The following is a 23419-nucleotide window of genomic DNA, read 5'->3' on the forward strand; positions in this document are numbered from 1 at the left end:
CGAGCGCACCTTCTCCGAGGAAGAAGAGACGGCCCTGGTCGGGGAAGAGCCAACACTGTGCAGCAGCCCCTTTTCTTCAAGCGTGCCCGAGACACCACCGGGGGGCGCCCAGTACCCGAGCTTTGTGGACCTCGATGTGATTGTAGGCAGCGGACTGCTGGAGCCCAGCTCGTCCAGCTCCTCGATGCTCTCCTCGTACAGCAAGAACGGCCACCCACTGGACTGCAACCCATTCCTGCAGTGATGGCACGTTCACATAGTGCTTCACTCTCTGCGTGACCGCTGTCGCATGGCGCCATTTGTCTGCACATGCGGGGGCAATATTAAGACGGGTGTCTGAGAATTCGACTAGAAATATTTGTTGTGGACAGATATCATTGGTTCCAAAGAACTCACACATTGCCCTTGAGCTGTCCCTTCACTTGGCCCTCTGGGTGTATGCTTTATGTTAGAAAATGACCCACCAAGGAATGCTATACCCAGTGCTCTTCAGCGGCTCAGGCTGAGGCAGTTCATATGCACTGATAAATACTCTGCTGATAACAGTAAAACCTCGTTAATTCGGAAATGCAGATAATTTGTATTGTTGGCATGGTCCCAGTGATCGCAGATGTATGTTATGGCATTGTTAATTGGGTGCTGCTATGCTCATGCCATGTGTCACTCTTGCAGTTGTGCAACTCATGTCACGGCAGGCGTGATGGCAGTCGGAGGGCCCCAACGCTTTGCTGCAAAATACTCTGGTTGCGTGGTTTCACTTTCTGGGTTTCGACTCCAGCTGATGGTGTCTGTCAACCACATTTCGGTTTGTGCCATCCCGAATGCGGAAGGGCACATGTCTGGTTTTTATTTGCGTTTTACTGAAGGCCTCTCACAGTTCCGACATCGACGAGCATTCAGTACATCTGCTGGCTTCTTTGGCTCTGCAGTGCGGCGAAACAGCGTGCCTTCATGTGCTGTTCGCCATTTTGTGCGGTGAAGCCTCCTTACATGCAATGGCGCCACTTGTGAGGAGGTTCCCCCACTACCACTTCGCATCATGAAAGAGGCCATAAGGTCTTTACTATATTGGAGGAGTTCTGCATCCTAACAGTGTACACATGGTAGAGCATTTAACAGAACTATGAACTGCGCAGTTTTCATCTGAAAGACAGGTGACCATTGCCAGCTTTTACCCAAATGAATTTGCTGTGATCTGAATGGTTTTTCAGTTTTTTGGGAGGCCATCCAATAGTTGGACCTTAAGATTATTTGCACGTTTTTATTTTTTTTTGCTTCCCTGTAGTTCAAATGAACGAGGTTTTGCTGTAGTCATCGTTGATTAAAATTAATCCTATTGCACAGCTTTACAATGTGTGCTCTTTCTGCAGTTCGTTCACAGCATGCCCTGAAAAAGCAGATTCTGTGGTGAATGTAGCAGTGCCAAGTTAACTCCCCAACATTCGCCACATGCACAAGTTTAGATCACTTCTAGCTTGCTCCACACCCACTTACCTTCATGCGGCTGCTAAGGAGTCACAACACTCATACAACCTTGGCCAAGATCGCCGTGCTAATGCGGGAAATTTCACTTTATTGACAGTTCTTTACATTGCTTAAAGCTCATGAGCTTGTGCTTCTTGACAGCAGAAGGCATATTCTCGGCTAAAAAAGAAAGAATTGCTTGTGTGTCATCTTAGCAGGATGAAGCATGGCTCTCCTGGTGTCCTGGTTTCAGCTTCTTCTTGGGCCCGTGCCCACTTTACTGGATGTTTTGCTACAGAAGTCCAGTGGGTAGTGGAAATCTCAAAACCTGGTGGCGGTGCAATGACAAAAAAAAGCAAGTACAATGCAAAAGAAACAGTGTCCCATGGAGTTGCACACCTTGTTGCCGATGCTTGCGAACCAGGCTTTTGCATAGACACATTATCATAAAGGCCACCCTAGTCACTGCAACAGCTTATGGTTCATGAATGTTAGATGTAACATGCTGCCCCGTCGTGGAGAGATTGCACTGGTTGTTGCTGGCTTTGAACAAAGAAGGGTGGTCAGTTGTAGAGATGCCATGAAAAGTACCGTAAATGTACACGGCTGTAGAGAGAGAGAAGAAATTTCTTTTTTTTTACCACTTTAGTAACTGAATCTCGAACACATCTTCTTTTGTTGGTAAAGTCAAACCAGGATCTATCAAGCTTGAAGATGGTGAGAAAATAGTTCAATATATCGATAATTTGATGTATAAAAAAGTGGCAATAAGCTTCTCTGTAACCTAGAGGCAAGAATACTTCGCACCCCCCACTAGTGACGCACTTCTTGCAGCAACGTACCGCCCGCCGACATGCTAGCAGCATACCGCTAACTAGGCGTTGCTAGGCCTAATCTGCTTCACATCGAAGCCACAGCAGACTGTTCTTTGGAGCTAGCCATTGCTTATTAAAAGGCGCCTAATCCTGCTACCGGCACACTATAAATAGAATAGTCATTAAATATTACAGTGATGTGGCATGGAAAATGAGTACAAGAGATCAAAGGCCGCCCTCAAACACATTTTATGTTCCTCTCGTCACATGTTTTCATGGCGTCAGCGCTGACAGCAGCTGCCCAAGTTTGCACAGCCGACCCATCTCCACGTGCAAAAAGTGATCGAAAACAGCCGTTAGGATAAGCACCAGTTGCAGGGGTGCATGTGCAAACTGAATTACAACCTCCCTTAATAAAAAAATTACTGCCTGAGAACAATGGAAATGTTTTTATACTCGTGCAGCTAACAATAGCCTTGGTCTTCCGTAAAGTTGGCGCTACCATTCAGTCATTTTGAACCCCCCTGCCACTCTTGAATTTTTATCAATTTGTCTTACTGTTGTCAGCTTGCTCCTTATGTCGCACAGGTGTGTGATACCTTTAAAGGCAAACTAAAAAGAAATTTTCCTTTGGCCAGAACGGCCCTCCGCATGCCGCATGTGTCATAAAACTAATTGTGAGAATGTTACAGGCATTCAAGAGCCTCGTAGTTCAATCAGACTTTTCCCAGTAGGTGCAAGCTTTCCCCTGGCGTAGTGCTTGACTCTCTCTAGTGTGTCTGTTTGGCTTAGCTGCTTTTGTTATGCAATTGTTAATTATCATAAAATACTCCGCAGCAGATGATTTGTGCACCTGGTCATGCACTAGCTCTTTGCCTGATTCGCTGAGAATGAATCGGTTTCTGTTGCAACAGCTGTACCAACAGTGCCACCTCTGTCTGCAGTTGGTGTGGGCAACAACGAGCTGCTGAATCGCTGCAACAACTACTCTCTTCTATTAGAGATCCACCTCTTGTTTTTAGCACTCTCTTTTGATGTACTTCTGTTAAACTGTCTTTCTGTGAGGGAAAAGTTCTGTTTCTGTTGACCTTTGAAAGGACACTGAGAACAGCTTCATCCAGTATTTGTTCTGAGTAAAAATTGATTCTCTGGCTCCTTCTGTCTGTGTTGATGATGTATCTGGCAGCAAAAGATGCATTTATGGCCAAGAAAAGAGGATTTCAAAATCCTCCCACCAGTGGGTTCAAACTCTTGATGTGTTATCGAAAAAGGACAGGGCGCCACCGTGCTGTTGTGAACGCCATTGTAGCATAGCCTTTGCGATCTGTGTAAACAAAAATTTGATGTCGATGCACACATTTTACTTGGCAAAATCGACTGATGATGGCGACGCCTCTGTTTTATTCTTGTCTTTTCTAAATTATAAATGAACCATTTCCAGTGAGAGTGGTCTCTTTGTGATGAGAGCACAGTATCCTGTCGCCACAAGCAGACTTCTGTTTATCGTCAGTGTTTCTTTAATGTGACTTGCTTGTGAGCCCGCATTGTCATTTGACAAACGGCATAGATCCAGCCTAGTTCATCCTTTCTTTGGAATGTCTCGTTCCTTTGTAAATTAGTGTTGTCCTCATGTTTCTAGTGATCTGCCAGTGCACGTCTTTTACAATCCATGTAAGGTTTTTCAGAAAAGGATCATCATGCACAGACATTGAGCAAATGAAGGACGTAACACCAGGCTTGTAAGGTTACTTTCTTCTGTTTTCACCGGGTAATCTGCATCAAGGTGTAGGGCATGATGAATGCTCAGGGGTTGCCGTAACCCATTCAGACTGCCCACTGCATTAACAGCACAGCCTCAGTCCTGAAGTTAGTAACAACATAAAACTGCGTAAGGAGCACCTTTATAAAAGTAGGTTTCATAGCAGTATGATAAACTTTGTGCAGTGCGTGTTAGGGTATGGAGTGTGGACAGTGTAACAATATTCTGTGCGGTAGCAATTTCCTAGCCATGTCGTCAGATCATTAAAATTGCAAAGTAGTGAACTGGTGGAGAAATGCGGCCTTTGGCTAGTAGCATTCATTTGTGCATCAGATGGGGACCAGGTTATTATCTTGGCATCTGATGCCTTCGTTGGCGTGTTTGCAATGCTCTGTGGCGGAGAAAGTGAATTGCCAAAGCCTGACAGAGGATGTAAAAATTCACTGGATGTGAAAAGTACTGGGCATGAAGAAAATTGGTTTCGTTGCAGTGCAAAGTGTGAGCATGAGCTCTTTTTTTTTTTTCAAAGGCAAATCTGAGTGCATTGAAACCACAGGACAGGCAACCATTGTCAGGACTGGATGCCATACACGCACACACAAACTGCTGAGGTGGTAACTCACACCAAGTGTAGTTCCCCACCTTCCGGTCAGACTTACCGCCTTGAGGAGGATGTTCTGACGCTCATGTGCTTCATTGTCACACACATTGCCCTGTGAATGTTCTGTCTGGATTCATTCGCCAACATTCTGTGGACCTTCCTAAGGCCAGAAGCTGAACAATGCGAAATGCTCAATGTGCTGGTGGTGGCTCATATTCATCTGCAGTCAGAGTGGCACAGTGCTTCATTTTAGTGCACAGGGAGAGGCAGCAGCTAGGAGCAGCCCATTTTGGCCGTTACTAAAAAAACGGTCCCGGCAATAGGAGCTCAGTGCTTCTGAGCCTGGCCTGACTGATACAGTCTTCATGAAGGGACATTGCTGTTTTATTTGCTTGTTTGTTTGTTTGTTTATATATCTGTCTAGCTATCGGGAGAGTTAGGCAACCTTAAAACTGAAACTTGGGTCTTCCAGACGAGGGAGATTTATTTTTTATTTATCTATCTGTTTGTTTGTGTATTTATTTATTTATTTATTTATTTATTTATTTATTTATAATTCATCATAGGAGCCAGCAGTTTTGGTCATAGCTGGGAGGGTCAGCACTTTGGCTCAAAACAGGAGGAGTGTCGGTGTTCAGGCTGGTTGATTCACATTTGCCCAAGAAGATGGTGCATACGAGGATGGGGAAAGCAAGTGGACATGATTTACATGCCATTCTATGTTTTGAAGAAGGGGCCATGCAGCAAAAAAAAGGCAAAAGAGATGAAAATAGTAGATACATAGAAGAGTGGATAATATACAAGTTTTCAGACTAACCATCCATAATTACAAACTGAGGCTGGCATCATCTTGGAATGGCATGTTTGGCACTATGCTCAGATTACGCTTTTTCTCCCTCTTATTCAGTGGAAAACAGGACTTTAATTTGTGGCTTAAACCCAATAGTTTGTCCACTGTGCCTGTTTTTCATTTTTGTGGCCACTTTTTGAGTGACCGTTTTTCTCTCCATTGAATTTGTGGCTGGGTCTTTGGAAGAGAAAGCACTGCTGGCACGTGCAATTAAGGCACATCGAGAATGTGCTGTGGGCACGGCAGGAGTACCAAATTAAGGAGGACACTTGGCAATGGATTGCACAGTACAGTATTTACTCAAATGTAAGGAAAGCTTTTAACAGAAAATTGGAAGTGCGAAGTCATGCCTTTCATTTAATCAAATATTGTGCAGCAACATGGGCACACTATCCTATATTTACTAACATATTGCTTGATGCGTCATGCAGGTGGGCTCCCAACTCCGTGAAACAGAAAAAGAAACAAAGCGAAAGTTAGAAGGCCATATTGGTACTGATGAAAGCTCCAAGCCACAAGTATTTAACTAAGGCAATGTCTGGTGGTAAAAAAAAGTTGCCGCCACCATCTGGAAGACGTTGAAGTAACGAGCGTTAGCTGTTTGGCTTACTAAAATTGATATGACGTCATAATCACGTGGTTTCACTTCTATCCACCACATTGGATTTTGACGTCGTCATTGGCACATGAATTTGCCCGCCATCTTAGATTATGACGTCATAGTCACGTGGCGGCCTAAGTCGGCCGCCATCTTGGAATAATGAATGATGTCATCAATTACCATTATTGGCTGACATCTTCGATTCATAAGTGGCATCACCAATCAATCACCAATTGGATATATCAGTGAAGTCTCCAATAAATCACCAATTCGATATACTAATGACATCACCAATCAATCACCAATTGGGGTTCTATATCAATTTACTTATGGGGGCCGCCATCTTGAATTCCTCGGACTTAGAAAATTTCACACCGAAGGGAGGTGGTAGCAGACCCCAAGAAACCAAGAAACGTGATGAGTAAGAACTAACGCTCTTAAAAAATGGCATTTTCTGGTGCTCTCGCTCATCATGGTGTCATCTGTACTCATGACGTACACAACTCTGGAAAGCAGTTCCAGAAACAATCACTACACAATGATCAGGCAACCCGTGAATTATAAATGTCAGGCTTTTTAAAAATTAATTATAAATCTCCGGCGCCATTCTAAGAACTAATTAGTGTGAATGCTCAACAGCACTTGTTCTATGCATTGAACACATTTACCGGCAGCCTTCAAAACTGTTTTATCGTCCCTTTAGGGCTCGAAGGTGGCCTTCCTGTGAAGAGCCACAGGAAAGCCACTTCTTTAAGCAGTTTTTTACATAGACATGCCAGCTTTCATTAGATTGCAGCTTCATTCCTTGTGCTACTTTCCTGTACTTGTTTTTTTCCTATTATGTGTCCGCAGTGTTGGCTGTCGTGATACAATTGTGTGCTTTTAATGTTTTTTGGTCTTGTGCCCACAAAGTCAACCCTCTTGTTACGTTGGGATAAATACGGTATGTGGTCCAGACATGCTGTGTAACTTTGGCTGTATCCTTGATGGGCGGGTGCCTGTCTTCAAACGGTACTTCAGTAAAACTTCTTTTTGGGCTAGTTGGTGCATTTTGAATCAAGGAAAAGGAGCAGCTCAAAAGAATGTCTTGTCCTTTATTCTTGTGTGGTTGCATGATTTTGCACTGCTCCTTTTCCTTGATTCAAACGGTACGTTGTATTGAGGGCATATGTTCGTGGTTAACACTTGCTGTTGGGCTAGTTGCTCTGCCGTGATCTTTGATGAACCAGCACAAAAAGACAACAGACAAGTAGAGCAGGGCAACGTGAATGGAAGCACTGAACTAACAACTTTTATTCCAGAAAAAAATGGGGAAACATATTTGTACAGTTTCTAGTCCAGACCCGTGACGTAGAAAGGCTGAAGCCTGATGCCTTGACGTGAAAAGCTTGAAGCCTGAAAGCCTGGTACCTGAATTTGAAAAAAAAAAAACTTAAGCTATAAACAGAAACACGCAGCTTCGTGAAATCACTGAGGTAGCCACAATACTAGCGTTGAAGAATCAGTGTTTAAACAAACCTTCAGTTTTACTATCAGAAAAACAACTTGCCTATCTGTGATTTATCTTGCAACCTAGCTTTATCATATGTTTTGAAATGTTTGTCTTATTTTCCTCATGTTTTGTGCCTTCCATCTGTTGCTTGCAGCATTACTTCATTGTACCTTTTATCTTTTTAGTTTCTTTGCCATGTTGCTTGTTGGCCTTTTACTTATTTCATCGCTTTTAGCTTTTAAAGACCATGTCCTTCATTTTTATCACAGTGGTTTTTTTTTTGCCATGTGTCTTGTTGGTCATCTTCTTAGCAAGCTTTGGTTTTTTTACCTTGGTGGGAAATAAACAAAAAGGAGCTGTGCAGATTTTGCTAGGTCGTGCCTTCACTTCCTTTAATCACAGAAAATTTCTCCTACTTCTCACACCATTCTCTGTTATTTGGTATCTCCTGACACGTTTTCAAATCAAAACTGGTTCTTACCTAGCTTTCTATTTCATGGGTCTGGTCTAGAACCTGTATAATTATGTTGTCCTTATTTCTTCTAGAATAAAAGTTGTATGTTCAATGCTTCCATACACGTCATCGTCCTCCTACTTGTCCGTTGTGTTTTTGCACTGGTTCATCAAACATATGTTCGTGGGGGGGGGGGGGAACTGCACTGAAGGGAAAGAATCCAGTCAAGTTTCATGCAAGCTTCAGCAACAATAAGTACAGGAACAGCACGTCTGTGCAGAGAGCTGCAACACATTTTGAAGTGCTTGAAAGAAAGTATACGAATGTACACCACGTGAATATGTGCGACCATGTTTTAGAATTGTGTTCCTTGAAGATGTGAGTTTAGCGAGGCTGTTCACTATTGCGTGCTGGTGTTCTGGCACAGTGTGGGTGAGTGTGTTGCCACTAAACCCTCTAGTAACTTGGTTTTTCAGTGTTCTCGGGAGGCATCCATGTGCTTTGCTGCTTTTTCTGGTGTTGGTTGACCTTTGTCAGTGTCAGCTAGCTGTGCATCTGAAAATAAACAAGCTATGCAATCTTGGAACGCGTACATCCGTTAAAGAGCAGCTAGCTCTCGTTCACGCGTTCTGTTGCGCGAAACAAATGGTTTTGTACCCCCCAACATGCCTGCAATTAAAGCAAAAAAATTAGAGTCGTGTACAAGTTATGCCAGCAGTTGAAACTTGCTTTTTCCCACTGTCTGATGCAAGGGCAATATATTTGCAGTTCTGAAACATTCTAAATTTCAAAGCATTGCTAGTGTAAACATGCACATCTGTTTAACAAACTATTACTTGACTTGTATTGGCGGACATTCTATTACTGTGCGTATACTCCTGTTAGTGGCAGCTGCAAGCTGGGCTGAAGAAGTTCTTTACAAGACATAGTGCAAGCCCTCTTTGTGCTTTTCCACTTGTAGCTTCAGTGTGCTGATGGCAGTTTCATGGCATGGGGACACTGCACTGTTTCTTTGCTTGGGTCGGACTTTCCTTGGACTTGTGATTTGCAACCTGGTTCTCTCTCCTGTGTTGGCTGTCAAAATACGCGATTTTCTCTTTCCTCTTGTTGGTTCAGTCGGTATGCAATGACACTGCCAAGACTGTTCAGTTTTGTAATGCACCTTTCGAGCACCAAGCATCACCGAGCATAAACCACTGCCCCCAGACATCTGCAACATGCTGTGTCAATCTTTCAGAGACGATTTTGAGCCTACCAATCTTGTACAGCCATCTGTTCTCTATGGCAGTGCGTAATGGTAGTGGTATTTCAGGTCGCCCTGACTGCTCCATGTGTTGGTGACATCTGTAGATCTTGTCGCATGTTCTCTTGGGCCGGCATGTGTGGGGTGTTGCGACAGACTAGTCAAACGTTTGCTAGAGAGTGAATAGACCTGTGAATAAGTCAACCTTAGCTCCCTTCTGCCAATGAGAAGTCGTGCTAAGAGGTCATTATCATCGATCCGTTTAGGATTTTGGTGTGCAAGAGTAGTCCTGTGGGCCTTTTACACTTGTGCTTCCTTCCCCATCAAGGAAGCCTTGCTGCTCTCACTGTTAGGCTGGGCCCTGTTGTGTCGCCATCCTGGGACGCATTTGACAATAAATATTTCACCATTGTGGTCTGCCTGTGTGTAGGTCCCTTCTTTTCAAGTGGGGTGTGGGTGACAACCTGAAAAAAGATTCTGTTTGTCACCAGGCCCCTGTGCATTGGCAGCCTGTTTTTGGTGCACTTCCTTTGTGCTGTTTCTAGTGCTTGCCTCTCTTCTTGGCTAGCTCCTGTATGCCACTTTAGTGCAAGGCTGATGCACTATGCCATGCAGGTTTCTATACTACCTGCACAACAAGTGTGTCTCATACCCTGCACTCTCATCAAACATGGGAGAGCAGGCACAGCAAATTCAGAGGTGCATTGGGCAGGCTGCTCAGGTACAGCAACTTACTGAAATCCTTCAAGAGTAAAGTACATTATATAGTTTTACTTGGAACTCCACAGCTGGGTTCAGATTAGGAGGCTAGTGAAAATGTCTGATTTAAAGAAGCCCATTGTATACTGTACGAGATGCAGGCAGGTTGAAAATGACTAAGAGTGGCCTCTCCTATCTCTTCAATTTTTTTCTTCCTATTTATGGGAGGTGAGGAATAATTTTTGGTTCATGCAAGGGTCAGTACTTTGTGAAAACATGGTCGGATATAATTTAAGACTTTTCTTCATCGAATATTGAATGTTTTTATATTCACTAAGGTTTCTGTTCACATTATACACCTGTTTTTTTCAAATTGGCAGTTTTGGCTGAGGGTTTTTGGTTTTTTAATGCAGAAGATTTTCTTTTTTTTTTTTTCTGTCTCATTCAGTTGCCCTTGATTTGAGCCCTCCCACTGCATTGGCCGTGTGCCCATCCCCGAGCACAACCCCTTTGAAGGAACGCAGAGAACAGGGGCCACCACCAGAAAACAACAACTTGCATTACGTTAGCAGTGACGGCATATTTTCATCACCCTGCTCCAAGCAGGACCCAGCTGGTGATGCGTGCAAAAAGGTCAGAGAAATCTTGAACATTTCTTTTTGGGGAGCGAAAGAGCAGGCTGTTATGACTGTCTCTGCATTCAATTCTTGACATGCGATGCCAGTAAAGCTGTGCAGCTGGTGCAATAGAAACATTTTTCATGCTTATAGTTTGGAGGATTGGTTTCAGCCTCCAATTCTAGTTTGAGAAGTTAAAAGGAGGGGGGCTTAAGGGACACTGATGACAAAGAAGACAAATACTGAAAAATAGTTTGGGACATTAAACACCATATAACACCATAAATGTAGCTTCTTCAGGGTGCATTGGTCTCGTAGTGTGCGACCAGATTGAACGTGTCGCCAAGTGCATCGGCTGAAATGAGGAGCTGAAGCTCCACAATGTTTACTTCATTCTCGAAAGCTCTGCATGGGCATTTTCGTCTTGGGATCGGTTTCATTGCCAACACCGACCCAAGGGATTGGGCAGAATCTGCGCTGCTGTCCAAGAGCCAGTGACAGAATAACAGCCTGTTCAAGCGGGCCAATTCATACATGTCCGAGGTCAAGAAAGTGTGCCACCTCATCCGTGGTATCAGGCATTAGCCGGGCTTGTGCGGAACCCACCTGGCACCACTTTGCAATTCTTATCAGAGGCCACAATTGAAAAGCTCTGCAATACCGAGTTTGCTGCTACAACCACGACATGAACGTCATATTGCCAACAGTAATCTTTGCCTCTGGCTTCAATGGCTCTCCAGATGCCTTAATGACCAGGTTTGGAAAATAAGCGCAGTGCGTAGATCGGGAGTCGATGATAAAGTGGTGACAATTCAGATTAAAGCCCTTTCGCACTACCCTTCGCTAACCACCTCATCCTCTATGCTGGCATCTGAGCGTTCACTGTGACATCAGTACGAACAGCATTCCATTGATCCATCGTTTTGTTTGACGGTTAAAGGCAGGCATAGCCAACATGCTGATGTAACATGAAATGAGGTGTCTCCTGCGACATCGTATTGTTTGCTTGTTGCGCGTGCACTTTTCCGTCGCTTCTTTCATTTTCGTACATGCACACATAACAAGATTTTTTAGTTTCTTGCCCCCCCACGCATGCTCCTTACCAGGACATACACACAAACGGAAAGGCGATATATATAAACATCAGTTATATTTGTCTGTAGTCAAGCAAATCTGATGTGTTGATGATGTGTAGTCTCTGGCCTGGATGTTGTTGATGTTGGCTGTCCTATTTACACAGGCACCAGTGGCATTGGTTGGCTTTTTTGTCACCGGCTATCCCAATATCGCTCAGAACTCAATAAAATACAATAACTAAGCAACTTTTCTGGGATTGAATAACATATCTACGTACAAAGGTAACTAGCAGATGCTTCCAGGAAGTGACTGAGTTCTGAGCCAATGTAGAACTGAACGAGTCAGTAGACGTAACTGATTTTCTGTATTTATGTAGGGCTGTATGGTTTACAGCTGTTAGATACCCAAAAAGTTTGGCTGAGAAAATAAGTGCATTTGGGTTTACCGTATTTACACGATTATAAGTCGACCCTTTTTTGAAATTTAAAATTCCGAAGTGGGGGGGGTCGACTTACAATCGAAACGAAACCTTGAACTGCCAATAAAAGCAAGAAAACAATCTATCAGGGACGCTACTGCGATGTTAGAAGCTTTTTGTTTGCTCTACGGCTCCAAGCATAGCATTCAGGTATTCCGCGGGCTTTTTGGCCAGGATTTTTCATTTTTTATTTTTACTGCGCACACCGTTACCCACCGCGATGGTTCAGTGCTACTAAACAGGATACCTGGGTTAGAACCCGACCGCGGCGGCAGCGTTTCGATGGAAGCGAAACGCAAAGGCGCCCGTGTGCTGTGCGATGTCAGTACAGCAGGTTAAAGATCCCCAGGTGGTCGAAATTATTCGGGAGCTCTTCACTACGGCACCTCGTTCTTCCTTTCTTCTTTCACTCCCTCCTTTATCTCTTCCCTTACAACTGGGTTTCCGCCGATATTTGAGACAAATACTGCGCCACTTCCTTTCCACCAAAACCAATTTCATTTCATTTCACTCGTGGGAAGGGCCGCTGACCCGCTGTTCCAATCGCGGAGTCTGCGCCAGCGCCCGAGAGTGTCGCTACCTGATGGAAGAGCCGCTATTTCAGTTCAGTTGGTTGCGCAATACGTAACAGCGGCGCTTCTGGGGAATGCCGATGTTTGCTGGAAGAGCCGACGCCCCGACACCGATCACTCTTTGTTTGGTGGTGCTTGGAGTTGGTGCTTTTGACCCGACTGCCGGCCACGTGCTTCGCCATGAGCTCTTTAAGTTCGAAAAGCATTCGGTGCTCATTCACTGCAGCGTTCAAGAGGGAGGCCATCATTTACGCCGAAGAAACCAACAACTGCACGGTGGGCCGCAAGTTCGACGTTTCTGAACGGTTGGTGCGGGAGTGGCGGAAGCAGCGAGACAAAATTTTCGATTGCGACTCCAAGCAAAGAGGTTTCCGCAGGCTGAAGTTGGGACGCTTTCTGGAGCTGGAGGTCAAGCTTGCAACGTATGTCACCGAAATACGTGATCGGTCCCTTCCAGTGACATGCGAAATGATCACGCAACAAGCCCAAGTCTTTGCTGCGGAAGCTGGAATACTCCGAACAGACTTCAAAGCCAGCAGGGCTTTGGCTTCGAAATTTTTGAAGAGGGCTGGCTTCTCTCTTCGTCGGCGTACTAGTGTATGCCAGAAGCTGCCTGCTGCTTACGAGGAGAAAGTTCTCGCCTTCCATAGGCACTACCTCAAGCTCCGCGACTCGCGGCGATACCTGCTCGGCCAAATCGGCAATGCGGATCAGACTCCTGTCTACTTCGACATGACGAGCAACACAACAGTGAGCGTGAGGGGAGCTCGCGAGGTTAAGCTTCTCGCGACAGGAAGCGAGAAACTTCGGTTCACTGTTATGCTATCATGCTTGGCAGATGGCACAAAGCTCCGACCGTGCATCGTCTTCAAAAGAAAAACTATGCCAAAGGAAATGTTCCCGAAAAGTGTGATTGTGCGAGTGAACGAGAAAGGCTTTATGACGCACGACTTAGTTATTGATTGGTACCGTCGGGTGTGGCTTTTGAGGCCAGGGGCATCCCTCAAAAATCACAATCCGAACCTCCTCGTGCTGGACTCATTTCGCGGCCACCTTACCGCGAAAGTGAAGGCAGAGCTCCGAAAAGAAGATACAGATATGCTGGTGATTCCTAGCGGTCTGACGGGGCAGCTGCAGCCGCTAGACGTTGGCATTAACAAGCCATTCAAGGACTTGCTCCGGCGCGAGTACAACGAGTGGCCGGCGGCAGAAGGGTGGGAACTTACGCCAACGGGGCGCGTGAAGAGAGTCTCCCTGGCGGCTGTGTGCGGGTGGGTGATTTCCGCTTGGGCGGCCATTCCACACGATGTCGTGGTGCGGTCATTTAGAAAGTGTGGGCTTTCCATGGAGGATGACATGCTGTGGGATCGCAGCGGCGACGACGACGACAGCAGTACCACTGACTCATGTGAGGATGAATAGCCCATCTATGCAATAAATTTTCGTTTTTGAAGCGCTCCACCGGTGTTTTCTTTTTTTCGGACAAGCGATTGGGGGGGGGTCGACTTACATTCGCGTCAACTTTTTTTTTTTTTTTCGGACATGCGATTTGGGGGGGGGGGTCGACTTACATTCGAGTCGACTTACAATCGTGTAAATACGGTATTCATCTGATCGACCACAAGGGGGTCTCCTATGGCAGTGCAGCCAACATGATCAGGGCTTTTTGATCCATTTGTAAAGAAACTGTTGTAATTTTTATATAATGCCGTGAGGTTCATGAAGTTCCACTGGATAATATTTGCAGCAACAATCATGTTATATTTTGTCAAAATCAGGTTGCAGAGTATGTCTGCCTCGTCGTCGGTAGCTAGCCTTCGCTCAGCTTCAAGAATGTGGGACGTGAAAAGATAGCAGAACTAGTGTTGCGAGACGCTCTTCATGCAAAAAGCTAAAGGCGGAGTTAGACGGCTTATTTTTGAAGGTACGTTCCTAGTTGATGTTTCACGTTAAGACATGATTTCGGGGTTCGGAGAGGGTTTGAAGTCTTAGAAGAGACTGCGGAGTAAGGAGAATCCTGCACTTAACAAGTGACCATTCATTTCTGCATAGAGACTTGGAACAGGTGACATTTGGAAAGCTCCCGTCGCCAGTCGGATTCCTTGATGATGAACTGGATCGAAACCTCTTGGTGTTGTCATCCTTCTTTGATGGTGGGAAACGACAAACCTATGTACCTGCAGTAGATTATGTCTGTGCTGTTCCAACATTTAGGCCACTGTAGCCTTAAGTAAATTTGCCGAAAACCCCGTGCGGGGGGAGGAGGGTGGTTAAAATCTGAAAGTGTTCAAGTTCATGCAGGCTGTCATCAGTTGTGGAGCCAAGGAGGCGGTAAGATTCACAAATTAGAGTGAGGAATTTCGGAAAATTGAGTCTGCACTAAACAGATTCGGTATAGGATGGACTACAAAACCTTTAAGAGGGTACACAGCTTTCGACAAAAATTATTTTATTTCTTGATGTTTTCACATGAAATTTTTTTAGCATATTAGAAATAATTTTATGACCACTCACAAAAATTTTGCTGTTAAATCTCCAAAAAACTATTTTATAATATACATTTTTCTCCTGAATCTTGTGAAAAGGCTGCAGGGTTAAGAAAGTGTGGTAAAAGGCTGATTCAACATTCATTGCATTTGTACTGGCATGCTACAGGTCGAGACATTTTTAATTTTTTTTTTTTTTTTGGAAAGCACAAATTTTTGTAATTCAGTGTCCGCTGACATAATTAGAGGGAGAAGAAAATTTCATACTAGAAATTTAAAATTTTAAAATCTGAAAGCAATGAATGTCTTAACCTGCACTATGGTCCGAGGAGTGCAACAAAACAAACGGGGTCGAAATAGATAAAACAAGCATGAAGAAATCTGCTGCGCAAGGTGAGTATGTAGGCAGAAAACCATAACAGAGAAAATTATAAGGCTTCCCGGTCAATTTCAGCAATAAAACTTCAGGACAGCAGAAAAAAGAAGATACAAGTGGATACAACGATTATCAAAAAATAAATTTTTTGTCCATTTTCTGGGATTTCAAAGCCACGTTCCCCCTTAAATTTCGACTTGATATGTAGAGCAATGCCTTACCAGTTTAGCCATCAGTCTAAATGTAACACAGCTGGAAGGAGTCAGTTTGAGGCCCTAGGTGCCCCCCCTGCAGCCTTGTTTCTGCTATGCATATGACATGAGGAGAGTGTACAGACATAAGCTTGAAAATTTATTAGTGATGCTACTGGTGCATTAAATCAATTCCAAGTCAAATTGTAAGTTACCAATGTGGAGTTTGTGTACTGGGAATGATGTCTTGAACAATTAAATGGCACAAAAATTGAAGGACAACAAAGAAACATAAATACGACAGGACAAGCGCTGACTTTAAATGTTCCATTGGAGCCAACAGGCCACAGTTCATTGCTTACTCTAGTGAAACAGTAAGTATTCGGCACTTTCCCTGTCATTTCCGTGTTTCTTCGTCATCCCTGTTTTTCATGCTGCTTAATTATTCAAAGTGATTAACTGATCTGTCCACGCCAAGACATCAATTGAATGATGTCTATGTGAGGAATGTGTATGTGCAGTAGACGAAAGTCACAGTAAGATATCAGCCTGCATGGAAATGTCATGAAAAGCATTGACTAATGCATTAAACATGTCGTCCCAGTGACAGAGGACATTGTTAATGAGAATGTCATATTGTAATGAACAGGCAAACCGTTTTTGTATAAGGATGCAGTCAAAAGCTTTTGCCTGACAGAATGAGCATTAAAGATGAAGCTTTCATTAATCTGGATACTTACACCCTTCAGTTTTCACAAAATTCGATGAGTTTGAGAATAACAGTTTCCAGGCGGCAGTTGTGTCTTCTGTGAAAACATTCCACTCGAGGGCATGTAGTCTGCAGTCTATCTGTAGTTAACTGAGAGACATTCACTAGCAGAGTGTCACCGTTTGGCAGTCGGTGCAAAATAATGTCAAGGAGCTTTGGAAGTACAGTAGAACCCCTCTGTACTGAAGTAGCTTGGACCAGCAGAAATATTTACTATATCAGGGTCTTTGCTATATCAGTTGGTGATGGCATTACTCTGACTGTTCTGAATGGCTGCTTACTAAGCACGATGTGTTGGTTTATAAAACAAACACTCAGGAATGCCTTACATCCTGCTCTTATCGTTCCTTTATGTGATGAGTATTTATAATCAGTTATCACATGTTATCACATTTTTGACGCTGTTTACGCCTTGTGGATGTATCGCATTTACACAAATGCTATGTAGCTACAAAAATAAAGCGATTTTGATTCCATGTGAAAAACCAAAGCTTTCCATGATCATGGCATCATCTCCTGTGGTTCTGTGGCTTCAGCGTCATATAAGAGGCAGTAAAGAAATGCGTGCGACAAAGTTGAAGCATGGAAAAACTGCCTACGCAGTTCCTTCGCACCTCCTCTTCTTGCCGCTGGTTCCCCGTGCTTCGCGCTGCCGTGCTACGAACGCACGCCCTTTTGTTCCCTTTTCTAGTCTTCACGGCACTTTTACTGGATTTCCTTTCTCAGTGACCCGCGCCGCCTTCTTTCTTCGTTCATAACCAGCGTTGCTTATTCCGTACGCTCCACGCGCTTTGCCTCAAGGTCTTCATAAAGTTGGCTTCTCCTCGCTGCTCTCAGGCTCGGCGGTGAAGTCATCTCAACGAGCGCATTCGGCATCTGCCCCGCAATGCTAGTCTTCGCGCGTGCCGCGGTGTCATCATTCCGCAGGGAAAACATCGCAACGGCCAGGCGCTCTTACTATAACTGAAAAAAAATTGTACAGTCGTCTATAGAAGGCGAAATAGGACCCCAGCTTCACTTCCCCTTACTTTACTGACTTCTTCACTTTACTATATCAGTTTTAACTATAACCGAGTTTACTATAGCGGGGTTCTACTAGTTTTTGACATACTGAGCAGGAGGTGATATTGAGGGCTGACACTCTGGGAAAACATAGGTGGAACTGTCGCTACTAATGATAATGTTGGGTATTCTGGACTGCATACCGTGAATTGCCATCTGGCGCCACCTGTCACAGTGCCACCCTAGCTGCAGAGACATCCTCAAGAAAAGAAATCCAAGTCTGTTGCACCCCTACAAATATTCAGGTTAGCGGGCTTTTGAATTGCACGAAAAGGAATTAGAACTGGAAAAACAAGGGGTATTTTGTTATCTCCGGTCGCCAGAATTTTAGTTTGGATGATTTCAACGTCTGCTAAGCTCACTTGCACATTTCTCATATCTGATGTAAGTTAATATCTGAAAACCTCGTCACAGCTCGCCTTAAAGCTCTCTGCCGTCCTCAAGACGCCACACAGCTAGCATGAAATTGTTCAAGGAAGAGTGTGCTGCCTAAGTGCCGTGTTTTGGAATGCATTGACTTTTTGGCTTCCTAGTTGGACATACCTCCAGGTCTCTTATTAGTTGAAGTTGCTTGCAGCACCGTTTTCTGTGTAACCACACCGCGCCTCAAATGCTCTAGTAAAACTTGCATGGTAAATTTTGGTACGATCAAAAGTATTCAAGTTACTTTAAGATGATAAGCAGCGCTTAATTGGAGCGGCGTCTGCCCGCACAGGGAGTCTTGGATGCCACAGCTGAAGTCAGCAACGTGCCATCTGCTCGGGTTGTCCACTGAAATGCATTGTAAACGTTGAGACCGACAAACATTTTCAAATGAACAGGAGTCTTTTTTTAATGGACTGGGATTTCCAAATAGCCGATCTTGAATTTTTGATGCTTTACTGTATGTGGTTCCCTGTGCGCCTCTATCAGGGATGAAGTAGTAGTAAGTGGTTTTATTAAAATGGTAATAAAAAAGAAGGAAAAGATTTTTGCTAGCCCCGGCATCTGCCATCGATACTGAAGCACCTGAGCCGGGGCAGCGGAAATAAAGGATAGCAGGCAGAATGGAGAAATGAAATGAAAGAGGCGAGAGGACAGGAAGAGAGGCATCAGGAGAGAGCAAGTAACGTACCCTGCACTGCGAGACAATTCATAGTGTGCCATTTGGCAACTTCAGTGGTGACAGTTGTGGTAGAATTCTCTGGTTACATATTTTTTTTATGGGTCCACACAATAAAGAATAGTACCAGCTGGGAAATATCACAGCCTAGCTCATTGGAAAGCGAAGCGACAGAAATAACTTGAGTTTCTTCTTTTCATTTCCTGCGTATGCAACATGGTTCTCTAGACTTTGCAATCTGTGTGGCTCTTGTGACTTGATCGTTTGTACTCTGAAAGTCCTGTGATGGCTCTACATTTGCTGGAGGAGTTGTCATTAGAAGAGAGCTATGGCGAGAAGAGAGTGAAAAGGGGCAGGAGAAGCTGCTGCATGAATATGCTCCAGCACTATTTTCACAGTGACGCAATTCCACCCATACACGTGTGTGTCCAGGGTGTGTCAAAAATTCCCAGACCATAGGAATCTATGTTTCAGCAGTATTATTTAGCATTTAAAATGCCTATGAAGCTACTAAGGTTCTCAAAGCTGAGACTAAATGTCAACTTTTGACGCAGCCTGTACCTCGTACAGCGCTGCACATTTTGTACAGTGCACATGCTCTTACGGCATAGTTTCATTTTCACGGTTTTTGTTGTGTGCACTTGGCTTTTTCCGGTGATAATACTTCATCAACATCCGCAACATTGGCTGTAAGCGCTCATGGCGTATACATGATTTGGAGCATGCTAGAAGCTACCGAGCACAGGCGCAGGCATTGTAGTGCTGATGGCCATTAGAGAGTCCAGCAGTCATCGTCACCATGCTGCGCAGGCATGCTAAACATGCGTTGAAGCTCCTACAGTCTCTATAGTTCATGCCACAGTTGATAATTGTACAGTTAAAGGACCCCAGAAAGAGGCTCTCAATAAAGTTGCGATATGTCTTTGGTGTTAAAGGACGCCGCTTCATAATTATCCTCCGGCAAGAATTTTTTTAGCGCGTTTTGTGGAAACTGAGTTATATGTAGACAAAATTCTAACTTCCGCGTCTTCGCGCCTTTCCCTCTCCTCTCACATGCCAAAACGGCGGCGCTCCTCCGCCAGCCTCGCCCACTCAGCTCCTTTCCTAACTCTGCCGGCCGCATTGCGCGCAGAGTGGCCGCGACCACAGTAGCACATGACGTCTGAAAGAATTTGGCACTGTGAACCAATGATAAGCCCCAGCTGCTGACATCACTTGCACGATGTGACGTCGTCTGCCAAGTTTCGTGCGAAAACCCGGCACCACTTGTCGCTGCGAGCTGTGATAGCGTGAATTTTTACAAATGTATTGTAAATTTTCCGCTTGCCTTTGAGGTCCCGTATGTGGCATGGACGTTCGGTGGCCTGTACTCTACATAGTGCAACCATTTTAAAGCCAAGATCTAACACCCATTTCTATGGCCCTTTAACACTTTCGTGACCGCGGGAAAATCGGTAGTTTTCGTGTAGTCTGGTAATTATTTTTTTTCCTGCCACAGAAAATAATTCATGTTAAAGTGTATGGTATCGAATTGTAGAAGAAGAAATTATCTTTCCAACGGTATTGATTTCAAACAACATATTTATTAATGATAGTAAGAAAAAAATTATCGAAGCAAAAAAATCGCAACAAGAACGAGAAAAATCGATAAAAACATCAATGCTGCTTTGCACAAAAAAAATATTTAAAAAATCGAAATATACATTTTCAACAAAAGAGCCATATAAAATCAGCCTGTAAATATTAGCTCTGTATCTATAAAAGCTGTTTAGGTACACAGGGAAACATTAGGCCTAGTGTCTATTGTGCCACCGTGCGAAGCAGTTTCTAGAGGAAGTGAAGCAAAGGTTAGCTGCACATGTTTCACAGAAAACGTTTGTTTTCTGCTCAACTTTCCTTTCATCATAGCATAGTTTACAGTTTCTATATCTTTCCATTTTTTGTGGTTGATGCTGTTGAACTTGAGGTGCACTCCGAGAGGGAACAACAGGCGCGACTGGTGGGTCCGCAAGATGTGGCTCACCATATCCCAGAAGTTGGTCGATTAGTTCTAGCCGGAAGGCAAACTGGTCGAAGTGCACACTTCTCGATAACTCTGGGACTTCTGGATGCTGCCGACGACGCTCGTCAAACATTATAAAGCTGTTTACTACAGCTATATCGATACAGTGGAAGAACAGTGTCTTCCACCAACGCACTGACTTCATAAGAACATTGTAGGATCCGATAAGCTGGTCGGATTTGTCCACTCCAAGAATGCCCACATTGTAGTTTTTGATCAGTACCGGCTTCTTCACGGACACTGTCCACGTATTCCCGACTTTCTTTCTTCGCTTTGCAAGGACAAATTTGTTTGCTGTGTGCGTGGTAGACATCATATTCACAACTCGCCGGTCTTTCCATTGCAGGTACAAAACATCCTGCTCCCTCAGCCATCGAACGTCCCCTCTTTTCGCCTTCTTTTCCCACTGTGTGTCTTTGAGTTCACTTGGAAAGCCACGCCGATCTTTCCGCGTTGTCCCACACGCAAGTGTCTTGTGCTCCAGTAAATGAACAAAGATGTGGAAGTGTAGAAATTGTCCAAAAAAATTATGTAACCCTGATCTAGATAATTTTCGCACTCTAGGTTCTTCACGCTTTCCAGTATAGACGCCGAACTGAACAGTGTACCCCGTTTCCGAATCTGCCAAAACCCATAATTTGTAACCCCATTTGATCACTTTATCCCTCATGTACTGGCGAATTCCGGACCGACCTTTTGATTTCACCATCCTCTCATCGACGGAGAGGTTTTGACACGGTTGAAAAAATAGCGCGGAAGAATCGTTGACGTGCTGAAGCAGAGAGGATATGCGGTGAAGCTTGCCATGGGATGCGACGGTCGTCTTCTCTGGATCAGACACACTCAGGAAGGCAAGCAACGCCTTGAACCGTTTCCTTGACATCACTGTAGGTGGAAGAAGACCTGAGAATAATCTGCGTGTGTTCCAATAACACAATGCAAACGTGGGACTTGCACAATTCCCATGTATACGAGAAGTCCGATGAACTTTAGCATCTCCTCTTCAGTAACTTCCTTCCACGATGCATCTCTCTCGCTGTACGTGGGCTTGTCGAAAATATGCATCCACGTATACTTATTTGTGTTCTTGCATATCTCCCTGATGATTTCGGCGGTGAAAAACAACAGGAAGATATCGACGGCTCTTACGAACCGCCGCGCAGCACTCCGGAGTGCGATTCCAAGGTCCACTCCCGGCGGTCTTCGTGGTCAAAACTCCACTCTCTGCGCAGCCACCGGCAAATGGTCCCTTCCGAACGACGTTGACACCCTGCAGATAAGAACTGTGACCTTCAGAACACGCCGGAAATCCTTACGACGCGATTACACGGTCCGATAAGAAAGCAAAACTCACCGGCGGAGGCCTGTCGATGTTCTGGGTCGGTTTGTTGCACTTTCGCCGTCCGTACTAAAGTTCGACAAATCGAAGTCATCTTTCGAGTCTGTGGTGCTACGATCATCCGCAAATTCCAGCCCAGATGCGTTGGAATCCGTCGAAACTCGCCATTTCCGTGGAGCAGACGCGCGCGACATAGATGCCATCACGGAAACAACGAGCGCTCGTCACCCCGACTATGCAGACGCTTTACAAATCCCCGCATGGCGGAAAAGAGAAACACAACTCCGAAACTGATAAAATATTCTCTATAACCCGCTCGATGGCGCTAGCTGTCCATATAAACTTGGAGAGGCGCCAAAATTCAAACTTGTACCATCAACAACATACTGTCGATGGGAATAGGTGCGGTCACGAAAGTGTTAACCCTGGTAAAGCCACATCAAAATTTAAAATGGCTGGTAGCACTGCTTGCACCAGAAAGCACAGAGTGGCAGTCACGACATGTCATGAGGAAATGCTGTCCCAGTTGCAATGTAGCAGCCAAATTTACTGCATGGCATTCTGTGGAAGTTATAATAAGACAAGCCCACAGCAACATAGCAGCCAGGAAAATGCAGCTCCCAAGAAAAAAACAGCAGGATTCTACTGCACCGGGCTTCTGTTCTAGTTTCTGTGTAATATGAGCAGTTGAGATAGTTCATATTGTGTTTTAAAAATAGCAGCGCAGCTAGATGACAGTGAAGGAAGAAACACTACCCTCGTCTATTTGCATTGTTGTTTTCAGACTTCACTCTAGTACGGGCTTTGCTTTTTCTAACGTGGGAATACTGTCCAAGAACATGGTTTTGATGGGACGCGTTCGTTGCAGATAATCTGCGAAGTCTTTGGGTTGCGACTGTCAGCAACATTCACGATGTAAAAACGTACATCTGTCACCAAAAGTTAATGGAACGCAACTTTTACAAAGAACTTAATTCTTTGCATTGGGGGTACATTGCTTGAGATATATTGGGGCAGGTTGTAGTTTGCATTCTCAAAATTAGGCTGCATATACCTCTTCCGAGCTATGTCCAAAACAACGACGATGTAATACTGCGTTCTAAAAACATGTGAGTGTGGGTGTTGTAAACTCTTACCAAAAATGACTTTTCAAAGATATCGCGGGTGAGAGATTCCCATGAGTTGAATGTTAGTCGCCATTCAGTTTCTTCACATTATATGTGCGGTGTGGACCTTTTGGTTTCAACCAAAACAAAAAAGGATAAATGTACACCAAATTGAGTTTTTGAAATTTGGTTTTAGCTGAAGAA

The 23419-nt window shown here is 44.4% G+C and overlaps 1 protein-coding gene and 1 long non-coding RNA gene across 3 annotated transcripts in view; one reads left to right on the forward strand and one right to left on the reverse strand.

The window, feature by feature from the left end:
* Positions 1 to 23419, forward strand: part of Cdep (Chondrocyte-derived ezrin-like domain containing protein) — an 85877-nt gene that overhangs the window by 30642 nt on the left and 31816 nt on the right. For both annotated transcript variants that reach the window (XM_077660256.1, XM_077660257.1), the window contains one exon: positions 10427 to 10611. In XM_077660256.1, coding sequence (XP_077516382.1) covers positions 10427 to 10611 — 185 coding nt within the window. The remainder of the gene's footprint in view (positions 1 to 10426; positions 10612 to 23419) is intronic.
* Positions 21841 to 22431, reverse strand: LOC144126215 (uncharacterized). Its single transcript, XR_013313468.1, has 2 exons — positions 22125 to 22431; positions 21841 to 22040 (listed from the first exon to the last, which is right to left on the reverse strand). It is a non-coding gene; the product is annotated as an uncharacterized LOC144126215 (long non-coding RNA).

The sequence above is a fragment of the Amblyomma americanum genome, chromosome 3, assembly GCF_052857255.1.
Source record: "Amblyomma americanum isolate KBUSLIRL-KWMA chromosome 3, ASM5285725v1, whole genome shotgun sequence".
Taxonomy (NCBI): Eukaryota; Metazoa; Arthropoda; class Arachnida; order Ixodida; family Ixodidae; genus Amblyomma; species Amblyomma americanum.